The sequence below is a fragment of the Bos mutus genome, chromosome 15, assembly GCF_027580195.1.
Source record: "Bos mutus isolate GX-2022 chromosome 15, NWIPB_WYAK_1.1, whole genome shotgun sequence".
NCBI lineage: Eukaryota > Metazoa > Chordata > Mammalia > Artiodactyla > Bovidae > Bos > Bos mutus.
Window position 1 is genome coordinate 28,017,786 of NC_091631.1, and position 22,040 is coordinate 28,039,825.

General features: G+C 42.4%; 1 protein-coding gene across 9 annotated transcripts in view; it reads left to right on the plus strand.

Moving 5' to 3' along the window:
• XRRA1 (X-ray radiation resistance associated 1) overlaps positions 1 to 22,040 on the plus strand; it is a 69,017-nt gene that overhangs the window by 40,867 nt on the left and 6,110 nt on the right. For 7 of the 9 annotated variants that reach the window (XM_070383709.1, XM_070383711.1, XM_070383710.1 and 4 more), the window contains 5 exons: positions 460 to 677; positions 8,260 to 8,300; positions 11,291 to 11,416; positions 20,078 to 20,171; positions 20,948 to 21,063. In XM_070383709.1, coding sequence (XP_070239810.1) covers positions 460 to 677; positions 8,260 to 8,300; positions 11,291 to 11,416; positions 20,078 to 20,171; positions 20,948 to 21,063 — 595 coding nt within the window. Of the gene's footprint in view, positions 1 to 459; positions 678 to 8,259; positions 8,301 to 11,290; positions 11,417 to 20,077; positions 20,172 to 20,947; positions 21,064 to 22,040 lie in introns of those variants that run through there. The other 2 variants (XM_070383717.1, XM_070383718.1) reach the window with 2 other exon arrangements.

Below are 22,040 nucleotides of genomic sequence, written 5' to 3' on the forward strand. Positions count from 1 at the left end.
AAGTTAAACTCTGAGCTCCATCTGTAGATGGCCCTCTATACATCCAGAGATTCAACCAACATAGAACTCATAATTGTGGAGGCCTGACTATATTTGGTTAAAGCAATGAAATGCTGGCCTTTAAATGATTAAGTTTTAGATCTCTGGAAATTTTACTTGGGGTTCAGATGCCATTTACTGAACACTACTTTGTGTTCAGTACACAGAGTAGTACACAAAGTTCACTACATTATTTACATATTTTGTCAATCCTCACAAGAACCTCAAAAGGTTAATAAATGCTACCCCCATTTTAGAGGTAGGGATATTGAGACCCAGAGAGGGTGTCATTGGCTTAAGGTCACAGAGGAGGAGTAAGTGTCTAAGACTGACTCCATGTTCATTCCCTAAAGTTGCTTGGTAAATGTCCCTGAGGTATCATTACTGCTGTGATTCTGTATTCACTTTCCTTAATTGAAGACTGAAGAAGTTAAGCCTGGACCAAAACAGGATTTTCCGGATCCCGTACCTACAGCAGGTTCAGCTCCGAGATGGGTCTGGAGATTGGGTTGGAGGCAGGGGGAGTCCCCGGAAACAGCCCCAATCCATGCTGCAGTCCAAGTCGTGGATATATGAGGCCTCAGATGACCAGCCGGATTATACTATACTGCCCATGAAAAAGGATGTTGACCGGACAGGTTAGTGATACCCCTTGTTAAAGAGACTCTTGACCCATGGTGTGAATAAGCTTCTAAGAATTGATTCTGAAAGTCTATGGCTCCCTGGGGAGCTCCTGCTTCTCACCTGCTGGGTCTGGGGAGATTACGGTCTCACATAAAATATTTCAGTAACTTCCTACCTGTTCTGTCAGTCAAGATGTTTTTACAACCCAGCTATAAGTGTATTTTTTTAAATTTTTTATCTCAAATAGTAAGAGGCTAGAAGTAAGGCTTTCTAGTGATGGTTAATTCTGGGGTGCATTGGCATTCTCAAGGGACTCAGGCTCCTTCCATCCTCTCTTCTCCATCCTGGGCCTGCTTGCTTGTCCTTCCTTGCTTGTCCATTTGCATGTCTTCTTTGGAAGGATATCCATTCATATCCTCTTTGATTATTTTTTTGCTATTGAGTTTTGAGTTTTTAAAAAATTACTTTTTGGATAGGAGTCCCTTGTCCAGATACAGTAATTAAAAATATTTTCTCCCCTTCATTAGGTTGTACTTTCATTTTGTTCATGGTTCCCTTTGCTGTGCAGAAGCTTTTTAGTTTGAGGTATACAGCTGAGTGATTCAGTTATACATTTATATGTATATGTTTATATTTTTTCGATTCTTTTCCACTGTCATTTATTACAAGATTTTGAAAATAGTTCCCTGTACTATACAGTAAATCCTTGTTGTTTATCTATTTTATATATAGTGGTATGCATCTGTTGATTCCATACTCCTAATTATGCTTCCTCTTTCTTCCCCTTTGGTAACCATAAGTTTGTTTTCTGTGTGAGTTTTTCTGTTTCATAAATAAGTTCATTTGTACTATTTTTTAAGTTCTACATATAAATGATATCATATGATATCTGTCTTTCTCTGTATGACTTCACTTAGTGTGATAATCTCTTGGTCCATGCATGTTGCTGCAAATGGTATTATTTCACTCTTTTATATGGCTGAGTAATATTCCATTGTGTGTGTATCACATCTTCTTTATCCATTCATCTATTGATTGATACTTAGGTTGCTTCTGTGTAGTGGCTGTCATATATAGTGCTGCTCTGAACATGGTGGAGTTACATGTTTTCTTTGAAATTAGTGTTTTCATCTTTTCTGGGTATATGCCCAGGAATGGGGTTGCTGAATCATATGGTAACTCTATTTTTAGTTTTTTAAACAACCTCCATACTGTTTTCCATAGTAGCTTCATCAATTTACATTGCCACTAGCAGTGTACAAGGGTTCCCTTTTCTCCACACCTGCTCCTACATTTATTATTTGTAGACTTTTAGTTGATGGTCCTTCTGATCTATGTGAGATGATACTTCATTGTAGTTTTGATTTGCATTTGTCCAATGATTAGCAATGTTGAGCATCTTTTCATGTGCCTGTTGGCCATTTGTATGTCTTCTTTGGAGAAATAAAGGAATGTTCTAGTTCTGTAAAAAATGTCACGGGTAAATTGATTGCATTAAACTGTAGATTACTTTGGATAGTGTAGCCATTTTAATAATATTAATTCTTCTGATCAATCTATGGTATATCTTACTATTTCTTTAAATCATTTTCATTTCCTTTATCAGTGTTTTACAGTTCTCAATATATAAGTCTTTCACCTCCTTGGTCAGGTTTATTCCTAAGTATTTTATTCTTTTTGATTTCAATTTTAAAAGGAATTTTTTTTACTTTCTCTATTTCTCTGTTAGTGTAAAGAACTACAAGTGGTTTCTGTATGTTAATTGTTTTTTAAAGTTTATTTATTTATGGCTGTGCTAGGTCTTCATTGCTGTGTGAGCTTTTCTCTAGTTTTGGCAAGCAGGGGCCATTCTCTGGTTGTGGTGCACAGGCTGTCATTGCAGTGACTTCTCTTGTTGCAGAACATGGGCTCTAGGGTGCTCAGGCTTCAGTAGTTGCAGCACCCGGGCTCAATAGTTGAGGCTCCCAGACTCTAGAGCACAGGCTCAATAGCTGTGGTGAATGGGCTTAGTTGCTCTGTGGCATATGGGAGCTTCCCAGATCAAGATCAAACCAGTGTCTCCTGCATTGGCAGGTGGAATTTTTACCACTGAGCCACCAGGAAGTCTGCTATATGTTAATCTTGTGTCCTACTACCCTGCTGAACTCATTTATCAACTCTAGTAGTTTTGTGTGGAGTCTTTAGGGTTTTATATATATATAGTATAATGTTATCTGCATATATGACAATTTTACCTCTTCCCTTTCAGTTTAGATACCTTGTATTTCTTTTTCTTGTCTGATTGCTGTGGCTAGGACTTCCAATACTATGTTGAATAGAAGTGGTAAGAGTGGGAGTCCTTGTCTTGTTCTAGATTTTAGCTGAAAAGCTTTCAGCTTTTCAAAGTTGAGTATGATGTTGGCTCTAGTTTGTCATAAATAGCTTTAATTATGTTGAGATATGTTCTCTCTGTACCCACTTTGGCAAGAGTTATTTTTTTTTATCATGAATGAATGTTGAATTTTATCAAATGCTTTTTCTGCATCTATTGAGCTGATCTTGTGGTTATTGTCATTTCTTCATGTATCACATTGATTTGAGTCAACACATCTATTCTGTATGTCTGCATCTCTATTCCTGCCCTGCAAATAGATTCATCAGTAATGTTTTTCTATATTTTATATATATGTGTGTGTGTTAATATGTGATATTGTTTTTCTCTTTCTGACTTACTTTATTATGTGTAACAGGCTCTGTGTTCATCCACCTCTCACTAGAACTGACTCAAATTTGTTCCTTTTTATGGCTGAGTAATATTCCATTGTATATATGTACTACAACTGTTTTATCCATTCATCTGTTGATGGACCTGTAGGTTGCTTCTATGTCCTGGCTATTGTAAATAGTGCAGTGTGTATGTTTGTTTTAGTCGCTAAGTCTTATCTGACTCTTTGCAACCCCATGGACTGTAGCTTGTCAGGCTTCTTTGTCCATAGAATTTCCCAGGCAAAGCATACAGGAGTGGGTTGACATTTCCTTCTTCTGGGGATCTTCCAACCCAGGGATCGAACCTGCATCTCCTTTGGTTCAATTCTTTAATCACTGGTAGACAGATTCTTTACCACTGAGCCAACTGGAAAACCCGAACATTGGGATATATGTGTCTTTTTCAGTTATGGTTTTCTCAGGGTACATGCCCAGTAGTGGGATTGGGTCTTCATGGCTACATATGGGCTCTTCTTTAGTTGTGGTATGTGGGCTTCTTATTGTGGTAGCTTCTCGTGTTGCAGAGTGCAGGCTCAATAGTTGTGGCACACAGGCTTAGTTGCTCCAGGCATGTGGGATCCTACCAGACCAGGGATTGAACTGGTGTCCCCTGTGTTGCAAGGTGGATTCTTAACCACTGGACCACCAGAGAAGCCCAGCACTTTAATCATTAATCTTTATAAAGTTTCCCTTGCCCTATTTTTTCTCCTTCATTCTTAATTCCTCCTACCATTTCCCATTTTCATCTGTTTTTGTGCTGAATATATTTTCCTGGATATATGGATATATCTTCATAAAATATATTAGTTTGTGTGTAATGTGTTTTTAGTTTACATAATGGTAATATGCTGTTGAGCCCATTCTGTTACTTAATTTTTTTTTCCACTCAGCACTCTTTTTAAGGTTTTCCTTATTGCTATATGCCCATCCAGTTCTTCCTTTTATCTGTGCATAATATTCCACACTGTGCTCTAACCACACTTTATTCATCTCTTCCCTTGCTAATGGACACCTACGTCGCCTAACCTTGTGTATGTTTCTTGCATATACCCCTGGCCAGAGTTTTTCTGGAATATTTACCTAGAGGTGAGTTTGTTGGATCACAGAGTATATGCATACATAGTTTAAATAAGTGCCACCTGATTGTTCTTCAGAATGCTGGCCCTGGTATATACACTCATACTTGAAGAACATCAGAGCTCCTGTTTCCTTACAACCTTGCCTGCACTTGATATTTCCAAGCTTTTTAATTGTTCTAAATTTTGTTATTTTGGTGGGTATAAAGTGATATTTCATTGTTTTAATTTCTATTTTATAAATATTGGTGATGTTAAGTATTTCTTCATTTACTTAGTTTTCAACTTTTATGAATTGCTATTTCATATCCCTTGATAGTTTTAATATTTTCAGTTTCTTCTTTTATTTTGTAATCACTTGACTGTTTATTTCATCTGCGATGGTAGAGATGACATTTTGAAGAGAAATTCTTAAGTTTGATTTACCCAAGTATATTAGTTTGCTAAGACTGCCCGAATACCACACACTGTTTGGCTTAAACCGCAGATATTTATTTTCTCATGGTTCTGGAGGCTAGAAGTCCAAGATCAAGGTGTTGGCAGATTTAGTTTCTTTTTCAGCCTCTCTTTGCTTATAGAAGACTGCCTTCTTGCTGTATCCTCATTTGGTCATCTCTCTGTCTGAATTGTCTATGTCCTAATCTTCTCTTCGTACAAGGAGAACGTTCATATTGAATTAGGGTCTATCCTAATGAGCTTATTAACCTCAGTTACTTTTTTAAAGATGCTGTTTCCAAATACAGTCTCATTCTGAGGTACTAGGGGGTTAGGAGTTCAGCATATGAATTAGGGAGGTGATGGGGGACGACACAGTTCAGTCCATCACACCAAACCGGTACAATTTTATCATATGGCTTATGCCTTTGGGTTCTTGTTTAAGTATCTCCCTTTCTCATGGTCACAGAGATAGTTTCCTATGTGGTATTGCTTTTCATTTTGCTGTTGAGTTGATATCTTTCAAAGAGAGTTTGCATATAATAGATTTTTCTCAGCCCATAAAATATCCCAAATTACATTTGTTTTGTCATTATACTTGAATGCTAGCTCACTGAATAGAGAACTGTAGCCTTAAAATAATTTTTCCTGAGAACTTTGAAGATATTACTTGATTGCCTTCTAAATCCATTGTTGCCATGAGAAGTCTGATACCAGTCTGATTCCCATCCCTTTATAGGAAACCTATTTTTACTTCCTGGAATAATATTTCTCTTTTTTCCTTTGGAAATTTGAGTAAGGTGCTTCTGGGTTTGCGGTTCTTTTTGTTATTTTGTTAGGTACTTTGTTCTTTCCAAGATAGTTTCCTTAATCTTGGAAAGTTTTTATTATCCTTCATTCCATTCTCTGTTTTATGAATTAGCTCCTCAGATGGACCTTTTCTTCTATACAAGACATTTATTGAATCTTTTATTTGATTATGATACTTTAAAATTACAAAATTAGTAACAGTTTCTCTTCCATAATGACCTAATTTTGTCTTAAAATGAAATAGTCTTTTGAATTCCTTCAGTTCAGTTCAGTTCAGTTCAGTTGCTCAGTCGTGTCCCACTCTTTGCAACCCCATGAATCGCAGCACACCAGGCCTCCCTGTCCATCACCAACTCCCGGAGTTCACTCAGACTCACGTCCATCGAGTCAGTGATGCCATCCAGCCATCTCATCCTCTGTCGTCCCCTTCTCCTCTTGCCCCCAATCCCTCCCAGCATCAGGGTCTTTTCCAGTGAGTCAACTCTTCACACAAGGTAGCCAAAGTACTGGAGTTTCAGCCTTAGCATCATTCCTTCCAAAGAAATCCCAGGGCTGATCTCCTTCAAAATGGACTGGTTGGATCTCCTTGCAGTCCAAAGGACTCTCAAGAGTCAAAAGCATCAATTCTTCGGCACTCAGCTATCTTCACAGTCCAACTCTCACATCCATACATGACCACTGGAAAAACCATAGCCTTGAGTAGACGGACCTTTGTTGGCAAAGTAATGTCTCTGCTTTTGAATATGCTATGGCCATGGTTTTTCCTGTGGTCATGTATGGATGTGAGAGTTGGACTGTGAAGAAGGCTGAGCACCGAAGAATTGATGCTTTTGAACTGTGGTGTTGGAGAAGACTCTTGAGAGTCCCTTGGACTGCAAGGAGATCCAACCAGTCCATTCTAAAGGAGATCAGCCCTGGGATTTCTTTGGAAGGAATGATGCTAAAGCTGAAACTCCAGTACTTTGGCCACCTGATGCGAAGAGTTGACTCATTGGAAAACACTCTGATGCTGGGAGGGATTGGGGGCAAGAGGAGAAGGGGATGACAGAGGATGAGATGGCTGGATGGCATTACTGACTCAATGGACATGAGTCTGAGTGAACTCCGGGAGTTGGTGATGGACAGGGAGGCCTGGCGTGCTGTGATTCATGGGGTCGCAAAGAGTTGGACACAACTGAGCGACTGATCTGATCTGATCTAGGTTGGTTATAACTTTTCTTCCAAGGAGTAAGCGTCTTTTAATTTCATGGCTGCAGTCACCATCTGCAGTGATTTTGGAGCCCCCAAAAATAAAGTCTGACACTGTTTCCACTGTTTCCCCATCTATTTCCCATGAAGTGATGGGACCAGATGCCATGAATTCCTTAGAAGGCATTAATTATTCTATTTAAAGTTTTTATTCTTTTGGTTAAATGACCTCTCCTTTTTTCAGATGCTGGTTCTTCTTTTATATTTAATAACTTTCTTTCATGGTGCTAATTTTTCTCAAATATTAGGAAGTGCCTGACTGTACATCTCTTGAATGGTTCCCAGTCTGAACCTTAGAATCCAGGTTCTGGTTTCTGGAGTTCTTTCTTATACCTGTGGGAAGGGCCAAGGCCTGAGTTCAGATAGAGTGTACCTCAGTTCATCTTCCTAGATGTGGGGGCTCTCTGTCTCTCCCCAGAAGATCACTGCTTAGCACCCACACTTATGACCATGGCTCATCCTTTAGCTAACTCCTACTTTTTTCCTTGCACAAACCTTTAACAGATTCCTTTCAGACCCTTGTCATCAGAGTTGTTCTTGCCACATGGTGTTCCACCCATATTATTGCTTATTTCATTTTAATGTAACCTTCTCAATATAATATCATTAACATGTGGAAGGGGTCCCATTAGTCAGGGCAAAGGTGAGTGGTCCCTGCATAGGATCCAGACCCAGCAGATGCTTTGCTTTATTAGGTTGAACTCAGCTCTTTATTGGCTCCTCTTTGATGATTTCAAGAATGAAATCACTCTGCAGCCTCCTTCTCACTTGTCTCTCCTGAATTCACTGTCTTAACGCATTCTATTTCTACTAGTATAACAAATAGTATTTTTAAATCCTCCGACAGAATATCTTTTATATACATTTTTCTCTTCTAAAACAGTTGGTTTGCCTTCTGACCAATACTGACTGCCCTGTAGTTCTGAGGCTTACAAGAGCTTGCATAGTACAAAGTCAGGAAGAAGATCAGTGTGGCTGATATATAGTGAGTGAGGGCCAGGGTAGCATGAGATAAGACTGGAGAAGTAGGCAGAGGTGAGATCAGGCAGGACCTCCAAAGCCTGGCCAAGGAGTTTGAATTTTGTTCCAAGCACAAAGGGCGTATTACCCGATGCGTGTCACAGCTGGTTCCTCTTCCTAGTTAGCACTGAAGCTTAGGACCAAGGAGCACCCGCTGCGGGAGATACTCTGCTGCACACAGTGGGTGGCAGACGCAGACCCTGGCCTCCTAGGGGTCAGTTAGCGCTCTCACCAATCTCCATTCTTTTCTCTTATATTTCAGAGGTCGTGTTCTCATCTTATCCTGGATTTTCAACCTCAGAGGTAGGAAATGCCTACTTTATATATTTGTCCTTGCATTAGAACATTAGTTTTAGTAAACAAAAATAAGTTGACGGAGCCATGAGAGGCATTTGCATATATAACACTGAGGAAGCCCATTCACTGAATGCGGATTTCCTGAGTCCCGACCACGTGCCAGGCGCTATGCTGGCCTATGGAGATGTAGCAGGGGACTCAACTGACAGGTCCCAGGCCTCACACAAGCCACAGACCAGCTTCCTTCTTCTTCAGTGGGGATGATTCCTGCCTCAAGTGATCAAGCTGGCATTGAACTGAGGCTGCCACTAAGATGAAGCCCAGTGGTTCCTTAACAAGAGCCCCCACCCCAAAGCTAGAGCGATCCTGGCCAAACACACCGCCATCTGGGATCCGATCCTGGTGTCACAGGCTTAGACACTTGATTTTTGTCAGCACAGAAAAATGTCTTTTTTCTCAGGGTAGATGCTCACTAAGCAAGTTCAAGAAGACTGACACACTAATATTTATCTATTTATTCACTTACTTATTTATAGTAAGAAGTACCATTATTCAGTTAGGCAATCTGCATCCTTGGGTCACAACTCAGTATACCCTCTCCCCACAGATACAACTGGGTGAGAAATTATATCAATTGCTATATTATTGCCACTTAACAAGCCAACACAGTTGTTGACTTCAAACAATGACAATTTATTATTTCTAACAATTATTTGGGTTGATTAGGTGGTTCTACTGGTGTTTAGCTAGGGCACATTCCTGCAGCTGGCAGGTTATCTAGGAGCTGGACTCATAGACAGCTGGCAGGACTTGTCATCTTTATGTTACCTTTTCATCCTGGACTTCTTTGCAGCAAGGTGGCATTAGACTTCCAAGAGCAAGGTTCTGAAATTCAGGCAACGGCATTTTCTGTTGATCAAAGCAAGTCACAGGCCAGTATAATACTGCAGTGCAGTTCTGATGCTAGCCACTTGGAATTAGCCTGAGCCCACAAGAGCAGAGTCCCCAACAAGACTGCCCTCACTTTAGGCAGTACTTGCGAGTGGGGGGTTCCCGGGCTATTTTAATGGCAGTAAATTCTACAGCTGCCACGATCCCCTCAGGTTCAGTAATTTGCTAGAATGACTCAGAACTCAGGAGACCATTATACTTCTGATTACAAATTGACTATAAAGGGTGCAAATCAGGACCAACCAAATGAAAAGATGCACAATGAGGGCTGGGAGGGTTCGAAACTTAGAGCCTCTTTGCCCTCTCACTGTGGAATGAATGTGTGACATGCTCCCAGCACAGCTGATGGGTTCACCAGCCAGGTAGCTCACCAGAGCCTCAGTGGCCAGGACTTGCACTGGAGTTTCATTGCATAGCCATGATTGATCGAACCGTTAGCTACATGATTGAACTTGATCTCTAGCCCCTCTCGCCTCCCCAGAGGTCAGGCTGGCTCAAACCCCAATCCTCTGATCACATGGTTGTCTTTATAATATGGCCAGCCCCCATCCTAAGTCATCTCATTAGTGTGAACTCAGGTATGATCCAAGGGGTTATGAATAACAAAGACATTCCTATCACTCTAGAGATTCCAAGGGTTTTAGAAGCTCAGTGCCAGAAACCCAGGACAAAGACCAGACAAATTCTTTATTGTGCAGCAGCCAGTCTGGTTTCAAAGGATTAGAGATACAGACTCCAGGTCTGAATGGCAGGAGCAGCCAGGTCACTCTGCATAAAGTTGTGCCTAACAGATAGAAGGGCTTGTGGCCATAGAAGCCAGAGATTATTGGCAGGTTGCTTAGTGCTCAGGTCCCAATTGTGTGCCATCTGAGAATGTAGAGTGATTTGAATGGATGGAACTTTTAGTGGCCCCTCTATCAACATCAAATACATCCCCCCCTAAGACAGGGCCCTCTGTGACCCCAGCAGAGCCAGTCATGCCCTCAGGTCAGGACCTTCCTGGCCCTGGAGAGGGCTAGATAACTCCCAAGCCTGTCTGGTTTTTTCTTCTCTGTGCTTCAGTCTGACTTACCTTCTTTGGCTCACATGGCCTCCCTCCAGATCGGGAATGGCACAGTTGAGGAGATGCCTTAACAGACTGCCACCACCTTCCCCTCCAGCCTCTGGGAGATTGCATTCCGATTTCCCTGAGAGGAGAGTTCCCAAGCACCATCACTGGTTTTTGTTTTACTCTCACCCATGACTCATCCATTTGTGGCTGTACAACGTGGAGCCCAGGAAGAAACAAAATACTTGGCCCAAAGTAGGTGCTCCACAAACGGTCATTGAATGAGCAGGTGAAAATAAGTGACTTGCTCAAGATTACACAGCAGTTAATGGCACCTAGATGAATCAAGTTCATCTGAAGCCAGTCATCTGAGCCTGTGACTTCCTTTGGCTCCATCTAACTCAAGGAATCAGTGAGTAAACTGAGTTTGGCATAGTTAATCCAGCAACTTCCATTTTTCAACTTGATCGTCATCTAGGACTTAGCTGCTGTTTCATCCTGGAATGAAGAACCCTCCACTGTAGGATTGGATGAGTGCATCAGAGCAGTAGTTCAAGGCTCAGCTCACTCCTGCTCTGTCTCCTCACCAGGAAGAGTCCCCTTAATGATGCGAGCATGTACCTGCCCTTTTGCTTTCTGGAGAAATCTTAACCCAACTGTATAGAAGGGCAAGTTCAGGATAAGCCACTATAGGGCAAAAAGTGGGAGGTGAGCAGGGAGCTTCTGCTGTCTGCCCTGCTGCTGTGCCATCCTTTGGCTTCAGAGAACTTGAGACTGGAACTTCGGGTATAAGAGAACGAACTAACTATGTGACATCAGAGAACTTGGAGCCAGAACTCTAGGCCCTTGGTGACATCCCCCCCTTATGACCCCAGAAGCCTCCTTTGGGCCAGCCCCTCTGGAATGGTCATTCTTTCCACCACCCTCCCTAGGAAGGGTCTGTTGGTCCACTTCTTTATCACCACAGCGCTTTGACTTTGACTCTTTTCCTTCTAAGACGACCAAGGTATGTGCACTTCCGCCCATATTCGAGATTCTTCCCGTGAAGTCACTGAAGGCAAGGAACCAGACGCTGGCCCCACCCTTCCCAGAGCTGAGATACCTTAGCCTGGCCTACAACAAGGTGACTCTTGGCTTCTCTACCTCTTTCCCCAGGAGCAGATGGGAGGGTGGGGTGTGAATTGCTCTGGCCTGAAAGCCAACCCTCCCATTCCCTGCATCAGCAGAATGCAGGTTCAGGAATTCTCAGGGTGGGGGTTCTCAGGGGGAAACAGAAGGCAAGCAGGCAGAGAAAGGAGTCATTCGATTCAGTCACAGGTATTGATTTACCACTCACCATGTTCCAGGCTCTGTGCTGGGCACTGGGGATACAATTACGAAGAGATTTGACCTCTGCCCTTACAGAGCTTGTCACCTACAGGGAAGACAGAGCGAACAAATGATCACAGTATAAACATGCCCAGTGTTGCGAAGACATTCACAGTGCTATGAACTATGTGAAGGTTAGGTCTCACCTCATATTTGGGACCAAGGAAGGTACTCTTGAGAGTGGTGTTTAAGCTGAGATGGAAATCAGGGAGCTTAGTGAGGTGAAGATTGAGGGTTGAGTGACTTGAGACATGTTTAAACCAAAGAGAACCGCAGATGTAAAGTCCATGGAATAGATTTAATATGTGTTTCATTTACAAGTTTTATGTTAACATATTTTCCCATGTCTTATAAAACTTCCTGTAAGCCCCACTAATTGAGCCCTACTCAGGTGTGAAATGCCAGCAACTTTTAAGAAACCCGGCTTACATTGCTCCTGAGGCAAGCAGTTAGTACAGCCAAACTCCCCAGGTGGTTTTCCTCTAAGAGTTATAATTTTAGTCATAACATTTAGGTCTTTGATCCATTTTGAGCTAATCTTTATATATGGTGTGAGGTAGGGGTCCAGCTTCATTCTTTTGTATGTAGATACGCAGTTTTCTCAACACCTTTTATTGAAAAGACTGTTCTTCTGCCACTGAATGGTCTGCTCACCCTTGTCAAAAATCAGTGGACCGTAGATGTATCAATATTATGGATTATCCTATTGTTCTTGAAACTGGTAATTTTCATCTTTTCTATTTATTGATCCAAAATAGAAATTACCCTTTTATTGACTTAGAAAAATAACTAGCTACTGCTTTCTTTGGATCTCTCTATTGTCTGTTTACTATTTCATTGATTTTTGCTCATAATTTTATTTCTCTCCTACTCACAATGAGTTTAATTGACTCTTCTTTTTCCTAGATTCCTAAGTAGTATAATTTTAGATCGTTGATGTAGACCTTTCTTCTTTTTAATATAAGCAACTATAAATATCTTCTTTAAACACTGTTGGAGCTGCATTCAATAAATTTTGTGTTTTGATTTTCATTCAATTAAAACATTTTTAATTTTTTGTGATTTTTTCTTTGACCTATGGTTTGTTTAGAAGTGAGTGGTTTAACTTCCAAATATATGGGGGCTGTTCCAGATAACTTATACTTATTGAGTTCTAATTTAATTCTGTTGTAGTCAGATAACGTAATCTGTAAGATTTCATCCTTCTGAAATGTATTTAAACTTATTTTATGGTCCACCCTATATTCTAGGTTGGTGAATGTTCTGTGTGCACTTAGGAAAAAAAAATGTATATTCTGCATTTTGAGGGGATAGTGTTCTATAAAAAGTTATTGTGGTTGCTACAATAGTGAAGCTGAGTAGTTGCAATGGAGGTTGAATGGCCTGCAGAGCCTAAAACATTTATTATCTGGCCTTTGACAGAAAAAGTTTGCTGACCTCTGGTCTAGATGATCAAATGTCAGAGTCCTTCAAGGCCTACTCTGAATCTCTTTCTCCTCTTCCTCTGTATTTTCTCCTGAGACTGGCTTCACATATCCATTGCCTATGACCAGTGCCTCATAAACCTTTAACTCCTTATTGTACCCCAGACCTATGTGAATTTCTACTTGGAAGCCTAAAAGGCACCTCCAAAGTAGACGTATACAAAGTGAATTAATGATCTTACCGGTTCAAATTTGAACGTTCTTCCGCTGTTCTGTATCTTAGTCAATAGCTGAGTTGCTTGGGCTGTTGACTCCTTCAGCTACTTGAGTCAAACCCTGGCTGTCATCTTTGATACTTCTCTCTCCTGAAAATCCCTCCTCCCCACACACAAATAATCCATTTCCCAGTCTTGTCAAATTTAGGTCTTCATATTTTTTCATGGAAGTATAGTTGACTTACAATATTGTGTTAATTTTAGATGTACAGCATAGTGATTCAGTATTTTTGCAGATCATATTCCATTATAGGTTATTACAAGATAATGAGTATAATTCCCTGTGCTACGTAGTATACCCTTGTTGCTTATCTATTTTGTATATAATAGTTTATATCTCTTAGTCCCATAACCCTAATTTTGTTTGTTTTCTGTATCTGTGAGACTTTCTGTTTTGCATATACATTCACTTTTGTTATTATTATTTTTTAGATTCCAATATAAATGATATTATATAGTATTTGTCTTCCTCTGACTTACTTCACTAAGCATATTTCCTAGGTCCATCCATGTAGCTGCAAATGGCATTATTTCATTTTCTTTATGGCCAATACCACCAATTTACATTCCCTCCAACAGTGTACAAGGTTTCCCTTTCTCCACATCTTCTCCAACATTTGTTATTAGTAGACTTTCTGATGATAGCCATTCTGACAATGTGAGGTGATATTTCATTGTGGTTTTGGTTTGCATTTCTCTAATACTTAGTGGTGTTGAGCATATTTCATGTGACCTTTGGCCTTTTGTATATCTTTGGGAAAATGTCTATTAAAATCTTCTGCCCAAGTACTATTTACAACAGCTAGAACATGGAAGCAACCTAGATGTCCTTCAACAGCTTAGTGGATAAAGAAACTGTGGTACATATGTTCAATGGAATACTACTCAGCCATAAAAAGGAACACGTGTGAGTCAGTTCTAATGAGGTGGATGAACCTAGAGCCTGTTATGCAGAGTGAAGTAAGTCAGAAAGAGAAATATAAATATCATATACTGATGCATATATATGGAGTCTAGAAAGATGGTACTGATGAATTTATTTTCAGGGCAGCAATGGAGAAACAGACATAGAGAACAGACCTATGGACATGGCCGGGGGAGAGGAGGGAGAGGGTGAGATGTATGGAGAGAGTAAAATGGAAATTTACAATACCATATTAAAATAGATAGCCAGTGGGAATTTGCTGTATGACTCAGGGAACTCAAAACAGGGGCTCTGTGATAAAGTAGAAGGGTGGGATGGGGAGGGAGGTTCTGGAGGGAGGGGACATGGGTGTACCTATGGCTGGTTCTTGTATGACAGAAAACCACAAAATTCTGTAAAGTAATTATCCTTCAATTAAAAAAATAAAGTGGTAGAAAGCAAAACAAAATCTTCTGCCCACTTTTCAACTGGATTATTTGGTTTTATTTTTGATAATGAGTTGTATGAGGTGTTTGTTTTAGATATTAACCCCTTGTCAGTTGCATCATTTGCAAATATTTTCTTCCATTCCACAGACTGCCTTTTTGTTTTATCAGTGGTTTCCTTTGCTGTGAAGCTTTAAGTTTAATTAGACTTCTTCATCTGTTTATTTTTGCTCTTTCTTTGGCCTTAGAAAATGCAAAAAAATATTGCTGTAATTTACGTCAAAGTGTTCTACCTGTGTTCTTCTAGGACTTTAATGATTTCAGGCCTTAAATTTAGGGGATGAAACTGTTTTGAGTTTTATTTTTGTATATGTTGTAAGAGAATGTTCTTTTTATTTTGGGGGCTATGGCATGTAGTTTGTGGGATCATAATTCCCCAACCAGCGTCTAAGTAACCTGGGCCCTTGGCAGTAAAAGCATGGAGTCCTAAACACTGCACAGCCAGGGAATTCCCAAGAGAATGTTCTAATTTTTTTTTTTTTACACGCTGTCCAGTTTTCCCAGCATCGCTTATTGAGGAGACTGTCTTTTTTCCATTGTATATGCTTGCCTCCTTTGTCATGGATTGATTGTAGGTGTGTGGCTTTATTTCACAGCTCTTTATTCTATTCCATTGATGTATGTATTTTTGTGTCAGCACCATATGGTTTTTATGACCATAGCTTTATAGTATAGTCTGTAGTATGAGAGGATTATACCTCCAGCTTTGTTCTTTTTCCTCAGGATTGCTTTGGCAATTCTGGGTCTTTTTTGATTCCATAAAAATTTTAGAATTATTTTTTCTATTCTTCAGAAAAAAGTAATGGGCATTTTGATAGGGATTGCATTAAATTTGTAGATTGTTTTCGGTAGTATGTCCATTTTAAAAATAATAAGATATCATGGGATCTTTTCATTTCACTGAATCATCTTTAAATTCCGTCATCAAAGTTTTATAGTTTTCCAAATACAAGTCTTTCATACCCTTGTTTAAGTTTATTCCTAGGTATTTTTTGGGTGTGATTTAAAAAATTTTTTTAAATTGAAGAATGCTTGCTGTACAATGTTATGTAAGTTCAGTTCAGTTGCTCAGTCGTGTCTGACTCTTTGCGACCCCATGAGTCGCAGCACGCCAGGCCTCCCTGTCCATCACCAACTCCCGGAGTTCACTCAAACTCATGTCCATCGAGTCGGTGATGCCATCCAGCCATCTCATCCTTTGTCATCCCCTTCTCTTCCTGCCCCCAATCCCTCCCAGCATCAGGGTCTTTTCCAATGAGTCAACTCTTCGCATGAGGTGGCCAAAGTATTGGAGTTTCAGCTTTAGCATCAGTCCTTCCAATGAAACACCCAGGACTGATCTCCTTTAGAATGGACTGGTTGGATCTCCTTGTAGTCCAAGGGACTCTCAAGGGTCTTCTCCAACACCACAGTTCAAAAGCATCAGTTCTCCGGTGCTCAGCTTTCTTCACAGTCCAACTCTCACATCCATACATGACCACTGGAAAAACCATAGCCTTGACTAGACAAACCTTTGTTGGCAAAGTAATGTCTCTGCTTTTGAATATGCAATCTAGCTTGGGCATAACTTTCCTTCCAAGGAGTAAGTGTCTTTTAATTTCATGGCTGCAGTCACCATCTGCAGTGATTTTGGAGCCCCAGAAAATAAAGTCAGCCACTGTTTCCACTGTTTCCCCATCTATTTGCCATGAAGTGATGGGACCAGATGCCATGATCTTTGTTTCCTAAATGTTGAGCTTTAAGCCAACTTTTTCACTCTCCACTTTCACTTTCATCAAGAGGCTCTTTAGTTCCTCTTCACTTTCTGCCATAAAGGTGGTGTCATCTGTATATCTGAGGTTATTGATATTTCTCCCGGCAATCTTGATTCCAGCTTGTGCTTTTTCCAGCCCATTATATGTTACAGGTGTACAATATAGTGATTTATAGTTTTTAAAGGTTGTACTTCATTTGAATTACTATAAAATAATGCCTATATTCCCTGTGTTGTACAGTATATCCTTGTAACTTATTTCATATTTAAGGGTTTATACATCTTTCTTCTCTACACCTATATTTCTCCCTTCCCACTCCCTATTGGTCACTGCTAGTTTGTTCTCTGTATCTATAAGTGTGCTTCTTTCTTATTCACTCATTTCCTGTATTTTTTAGATTGCACATATAAAAGATATCATACAATATTTTCTTTCTGCATCGCACTTATCTCACTTAGAATAATACTCTCCAAATCCATCTGTGTTGCTGCAAATGGCAAGATTTTCTTTTTATGGATGAGTCTTAGTGACTTGTATATATCTGTGTATCACGTCTTCTTTATCCATTCATCTGTTGATAGCCACTTAGGTTGCTTCCCTATCTTGGCTGTGGTAAATAATACTGCTGTGAACATTGGGATGAATGTACCTTTTCAAATTACTGTTTTTTTTTCCCAGATATTTATCCAGGAGTAGAATTGCTGGGTTAATGGTAGTAAATGGTTCGTTCTAGTGTATTTTTCATTTCAGTTACTGCATTCTTCATCTTTGGTTGTTCTTTATATTTTCTGATTCTTTGTTTAAAAACTTCCAGCTTTTCCTCTGTGGATGCATTCTTTGTCTGAGTTCTTTGGTCATCCTTATGATCATTACCCTGAACTCTCAGGTAGATTGCCTATATCCACTTAGTTTTTCTTCTGAGGTTTTACCTTGTTCTTTCATCTGGAACATGTTCCTATTTCACCTCATTTTGCCTAAATTGCTGTTTCTGTTTTAATGGATTTGGCAGGCTGGTTCTGTATCTTTTCTGGTAGGTTCTGGTCCTTGTCATCAATGGTCATTCTGTAAATAGTTGTGATTTTATGTGCCTGTGAGAAGAGGTGAGCTCAGGGTCTTTCTACTCCACCATCTTGGCCAATCCCTGGTCTGGAACGGATGTTTTTTATGTGGGAGTACCATATGTTGTCTGGGTGTCCCCAGTGTCTTTGAGGTGAGAGCTGGATCTGAGGTGGACACCAGCCCGGTCTTTCCTCAGGGGTGCTGGCCTCTATGATAGAGGGTGGGGCTGGTGTGGGTCAGCTGGTACTCCAGCAGAGAGTGAGGCTACCAGCAGAGGCAGAGGCTACTCTGTCAAGGGGCAGGGTCTGCTGCCTAGCTGCGGGGGTGGAAACCTTGAGGGTCTGATTCGGGCTGAGTCTGTTCCCTTTAAGTGTGTGTGGTTTTCCTTCTCCCACACTGGGGCCTTTGCCCTGAAGGAGGGGAGCGCACAAGTAAGGGGCTCCTGTGCTTTACAGAGGTCCAGCGCTGTGCCTGTGTAGGCGTCTGCAGTTCTACTTAGCTGCAGTCCAAGTTGCATCTTTCCCCCGTTATGGTCGGCCCAGATCTAGTGCACAATTGTAGCACAGAATGGGCAGGGCTGGAGCCTTCACTAGGCTGGGACTGGGAATCCTGGCGTTGTGCTTGTGGGAACTGAAGCGCTGCTCAAGCTGTAGGAAGTTGGGCTGCTTCTGTGTAAGTGCCAGCAGTGGCCACCATTGCCCACCAGGCCCCCCGCACCACCTCTGCATCCCTAAATGGATTCTTTTCCTAGAACCTGACTGCCCTAGATCCACTGCTGGCCTGGGGTGTTCACTCAGCTCAGATTGAGAGTGTGGCATGGCCGCAGCTGCTAGGGTAGACCACCCCCTGCCCTGTCTGCGGGTGAGCCAGCACCCACACCCTCCTCACCAGTGCAGTCTAGGCTTCAGCCTTTCTCCAGCCTGTCCCAGCATTTCTCCAAACAGCCACAGGGTTTGCCCTTTCTGTGTAGGACCCCAGGACTGGACACCCTGTCTGTGTCCTGACCCACTCACTCCCTGGGATAGTATCCACCACGCCATCTCCCTCTTCCTCTTAGTCCCCTCCCAGGGACACAGGTCCTGACCAAGTGCCTTTCTCCTCATCCTGCCTGATTATGTGGGAGTCTCTCTTGTAGCCTTGGTGGTTTAGGAGCTCTTCTGCCAGATGCCATAACGTTTTCCATGAAAATTGTTCCATGTGTAGATATAGTTTTGATGTGTTTGGAGGGGGGGTGAGCTCCATATCCTCTTTACTCTGTCATCTGGATCCCCCTCCTGAAGCAATAGCCTAGGTCTTCATATTTCTAAAAATTCATCTAATAGGTTCTCTATGGACCAACATCTTTAATAAACTTTGGTCCAGCCCATACTTGCATCTCCAGTCTCATTTTGCACCAACTACCTTTTCTCTCTGCTTTTAGTCACACTAGTCTATGGGGTCACACAGAGTCGGACACTGAAGTGTCACACTGAAGTGACTTAGCAGCAGCAGCCTTCTTTAAATCCATCCAACAGGGTTTCTCCTCTTTGCTGTGGTATCTTTCACACATTCTTCTTTGTATGGAATGTTTCCTCTCTGCATTAGAGGAAGTAATACTACCTGCTGTGACAAACTAAAAATGTCAATGAACGCAAAAGTGTATTTCTTGCTTTTACAAAACCCATTGTGGATATTCCTGGCTGGTAGGTGGCCTTTCATATGATTCTTCAGAGACCTAGATCTCTTCTGGCCATAGCTCTGTCATCCCATAGGACCTTAAGAGAACTTACTGAATCCCATGCAACTGGTCAGGTGGCTCAGTGGTAAAGAATCCACCTGCTGATGCAGGAGACATAGGTTCAATCCCTGGGTCAGGAAGATCCCCTGGAGCAGGAAATGGCAACCCACTCCAGTACTCTCGCCTGGAAAATCCCATGGACAGAGGAGCCTGGGCGGCTACAGTCCATGGGGTCGCAAAGAGTCAGACACGACTTAGCGACTGAGCATGCATGCACACAACTGGTGGAAAGATGGATGAGTGAGGAGAGGATCCTGCAGGAGGTTTTGAATGGGCTGCACCTGGAAATGGCATAGCCCATTTATCACTTCCACGCAGGTGGCATTGGCTAGAACTGAGTCATAGGCCCACGTCTAGCTGCCTAGGAGGCAAGAAGAAACAGTCTAGCTGTATGCCCAGAAACTAGACGGAATGTTTCGATTAATACAGAGATTTCTTTGACATGTACTGCATCCCCCACTGCATTCACTCATCGCCTCCTGCCATCCTTCGGATCTCAGGGATGCCCTCTCTTAGCTCTGTGACTAGGTCAGACTAGGTGAAATTGCAGAGATAAGACAGTCCCAGCAGTAAGTCCTGTCCCCAGCAGCCTCACTCCCCCAGCCCCACTCCCACCCCAGACCTTGCAGGCATGCAGCCCTGCATTGTAGGGCCTAGAAGCAGTTGGGCAGAGGTGCGGGGTGGTGTCAATCTGATGCTCTCCTGCATTCCTTACAGATTGCAAAGGAAGATGCCATCCTGCCGGTAGCTCTCTTCCCATCTCTCTGTGAGCTCATCTTTCACAACAACCCTCTGGTGGCCCATACACGAGGTATGGTACCCGCAAACCTGCCCCCTGAGCCCAGTCCCCAAGAAGCAGTGTGGAGAACCTCATCCCTGCCTCAGTGCCAAGCCCTGCTCTGCTCTGTGTCACGGGTGGACAAGCTTCATAGTGCACTGCGGCTGTAGAAAACAGCAGAGGCTGCTGAGCACATGCTCGCACTGACTCATCCCAGCAGCAGCCCTGAGAAGCAGGCATTATTGTCCTTATGCACAGAAGACGAAACTGACGATCAGAGAGAATCACAGGCTACCCAAAGTCACACAGCAAAAAAAAAAAAAAGGCAGCACTGGAAATGCAACACAGAATTATCTAGATCCTGTGTGAGCTCCATAATGACACTCTGCTCTGTGGGATAAGTTGCTGCGACCTCACTCCCCACTTCCCAGCTGGGGAGGAGCGTGAAGCCGAACTGCAGAGCCCTCCCTCTCCCAGAACACCTGAACGCAGTAGCTGCCGCGTCACTAGTGGAGCCCACTGTCCAAAATGCAGCAGCTGGAGGCGTTTAGAGTCCTGGGTCTCTGGAGTGACAGTAGGGTATTCTAATCTCTGCTCTACACTGTCTTCATTGCCTCGGGCAAATTCCTTAACCTCTCTGTGACTCCGTTTCCTCATCTGTCAAATAGGCATGATATAGGTTTCTACCTCCTAGGGCTGGTGTGAGAATTAAGTAAGGTTATACATGTACATGAACAGTGCCGGGCACATAGAAGCCCCCAGTAAATGTTAGCTAACAAAATAATCTTATTTTCCCATCATGGCTCCAGGGGTCCCACCACTGCTAAAAAGCTTCCTCCAGGAGCGGCTGGGAATCCACTTAATTCGAAGGAAGATAGTAAAGGCTAAGCATCATATTTTGATGCCTCGGAAGGACTCTCGGAAGGTAAGGCTTCAAAGGCAGGACCCCCAAGCCCAGAGGGAGTGGAGCCTATTTTAATGCTGCAGATCACCCTGGCAGCAGAGCCACTCCCACCCACAACGCCTGGGAGCCTTCTGTTAGGTTTGTAGCAGCAGTGCTGTCTTCTCCTTCCCTCACTGTATGACATACAGATATACCCAGGAGAGGTAAGACAGTCAGACACCCAAAAATTAGAGTAGGGAGGAGTATGGGAGGGCATTGAGTCTGATCCCCTAATTTTCCAGAGGAACTGAGGTCCAAGAAACACACTGTGGAGAAGCGGGGGGAAATCAGTCAGAAGACCCACATGTCAGTCTGGTGCCATCATTTCTCATAACTGCCTAAACTTGGGCAAAATTTCCACTCTCTGAGCATCAGCTTCTCAACTCTAAAACCTCTGAGCTGCTGAGAGGACTGGATGAAATTGATACATTATTAACTTCCCAAACCCCCTACCAGTGCAAGTTACGTCACCCCTGGTATCATGAATGGCTGTGCCAGCCCTAGAATACGCATCTCCTGCCTGACTCTTGGGAAGCATTTCCTGGTGTGGAGAGCGGTCCGCCCCCTCGGTGCCTCCCCTCAGCTAGTGGTCCAGACTTAACTTCTGGGATGCCATAAAGTAAGATCCCTCTTTCATCCAAAGGATTTCAGAAATTTCTGTGAAATGCTTCTCCCTCCTGAACTTTGTCTTCCTACAGCCAAAAGCTGGACTGGGCATTGCTGACCCCAGAAGTTAAATAAAGATATTCCCTAGGCCCCTCCCCCTAGAGTCTGCCTGTGTACAGCCAAGCTCTTGTCTTGAGCCCTTAGGGGACCAGAGCAGCATTTAAAACCAGCAAGAGAAATCCAGAGGGTTTCCATAATCTTTGCCCCCGTCTGCTGCCTCCTCTAAGGGTCCTACTACTTCCCTTCCCGTCAGGCAGCTGGGGAGGGGTGGAATCGGGGTGAGCCAGATGCTC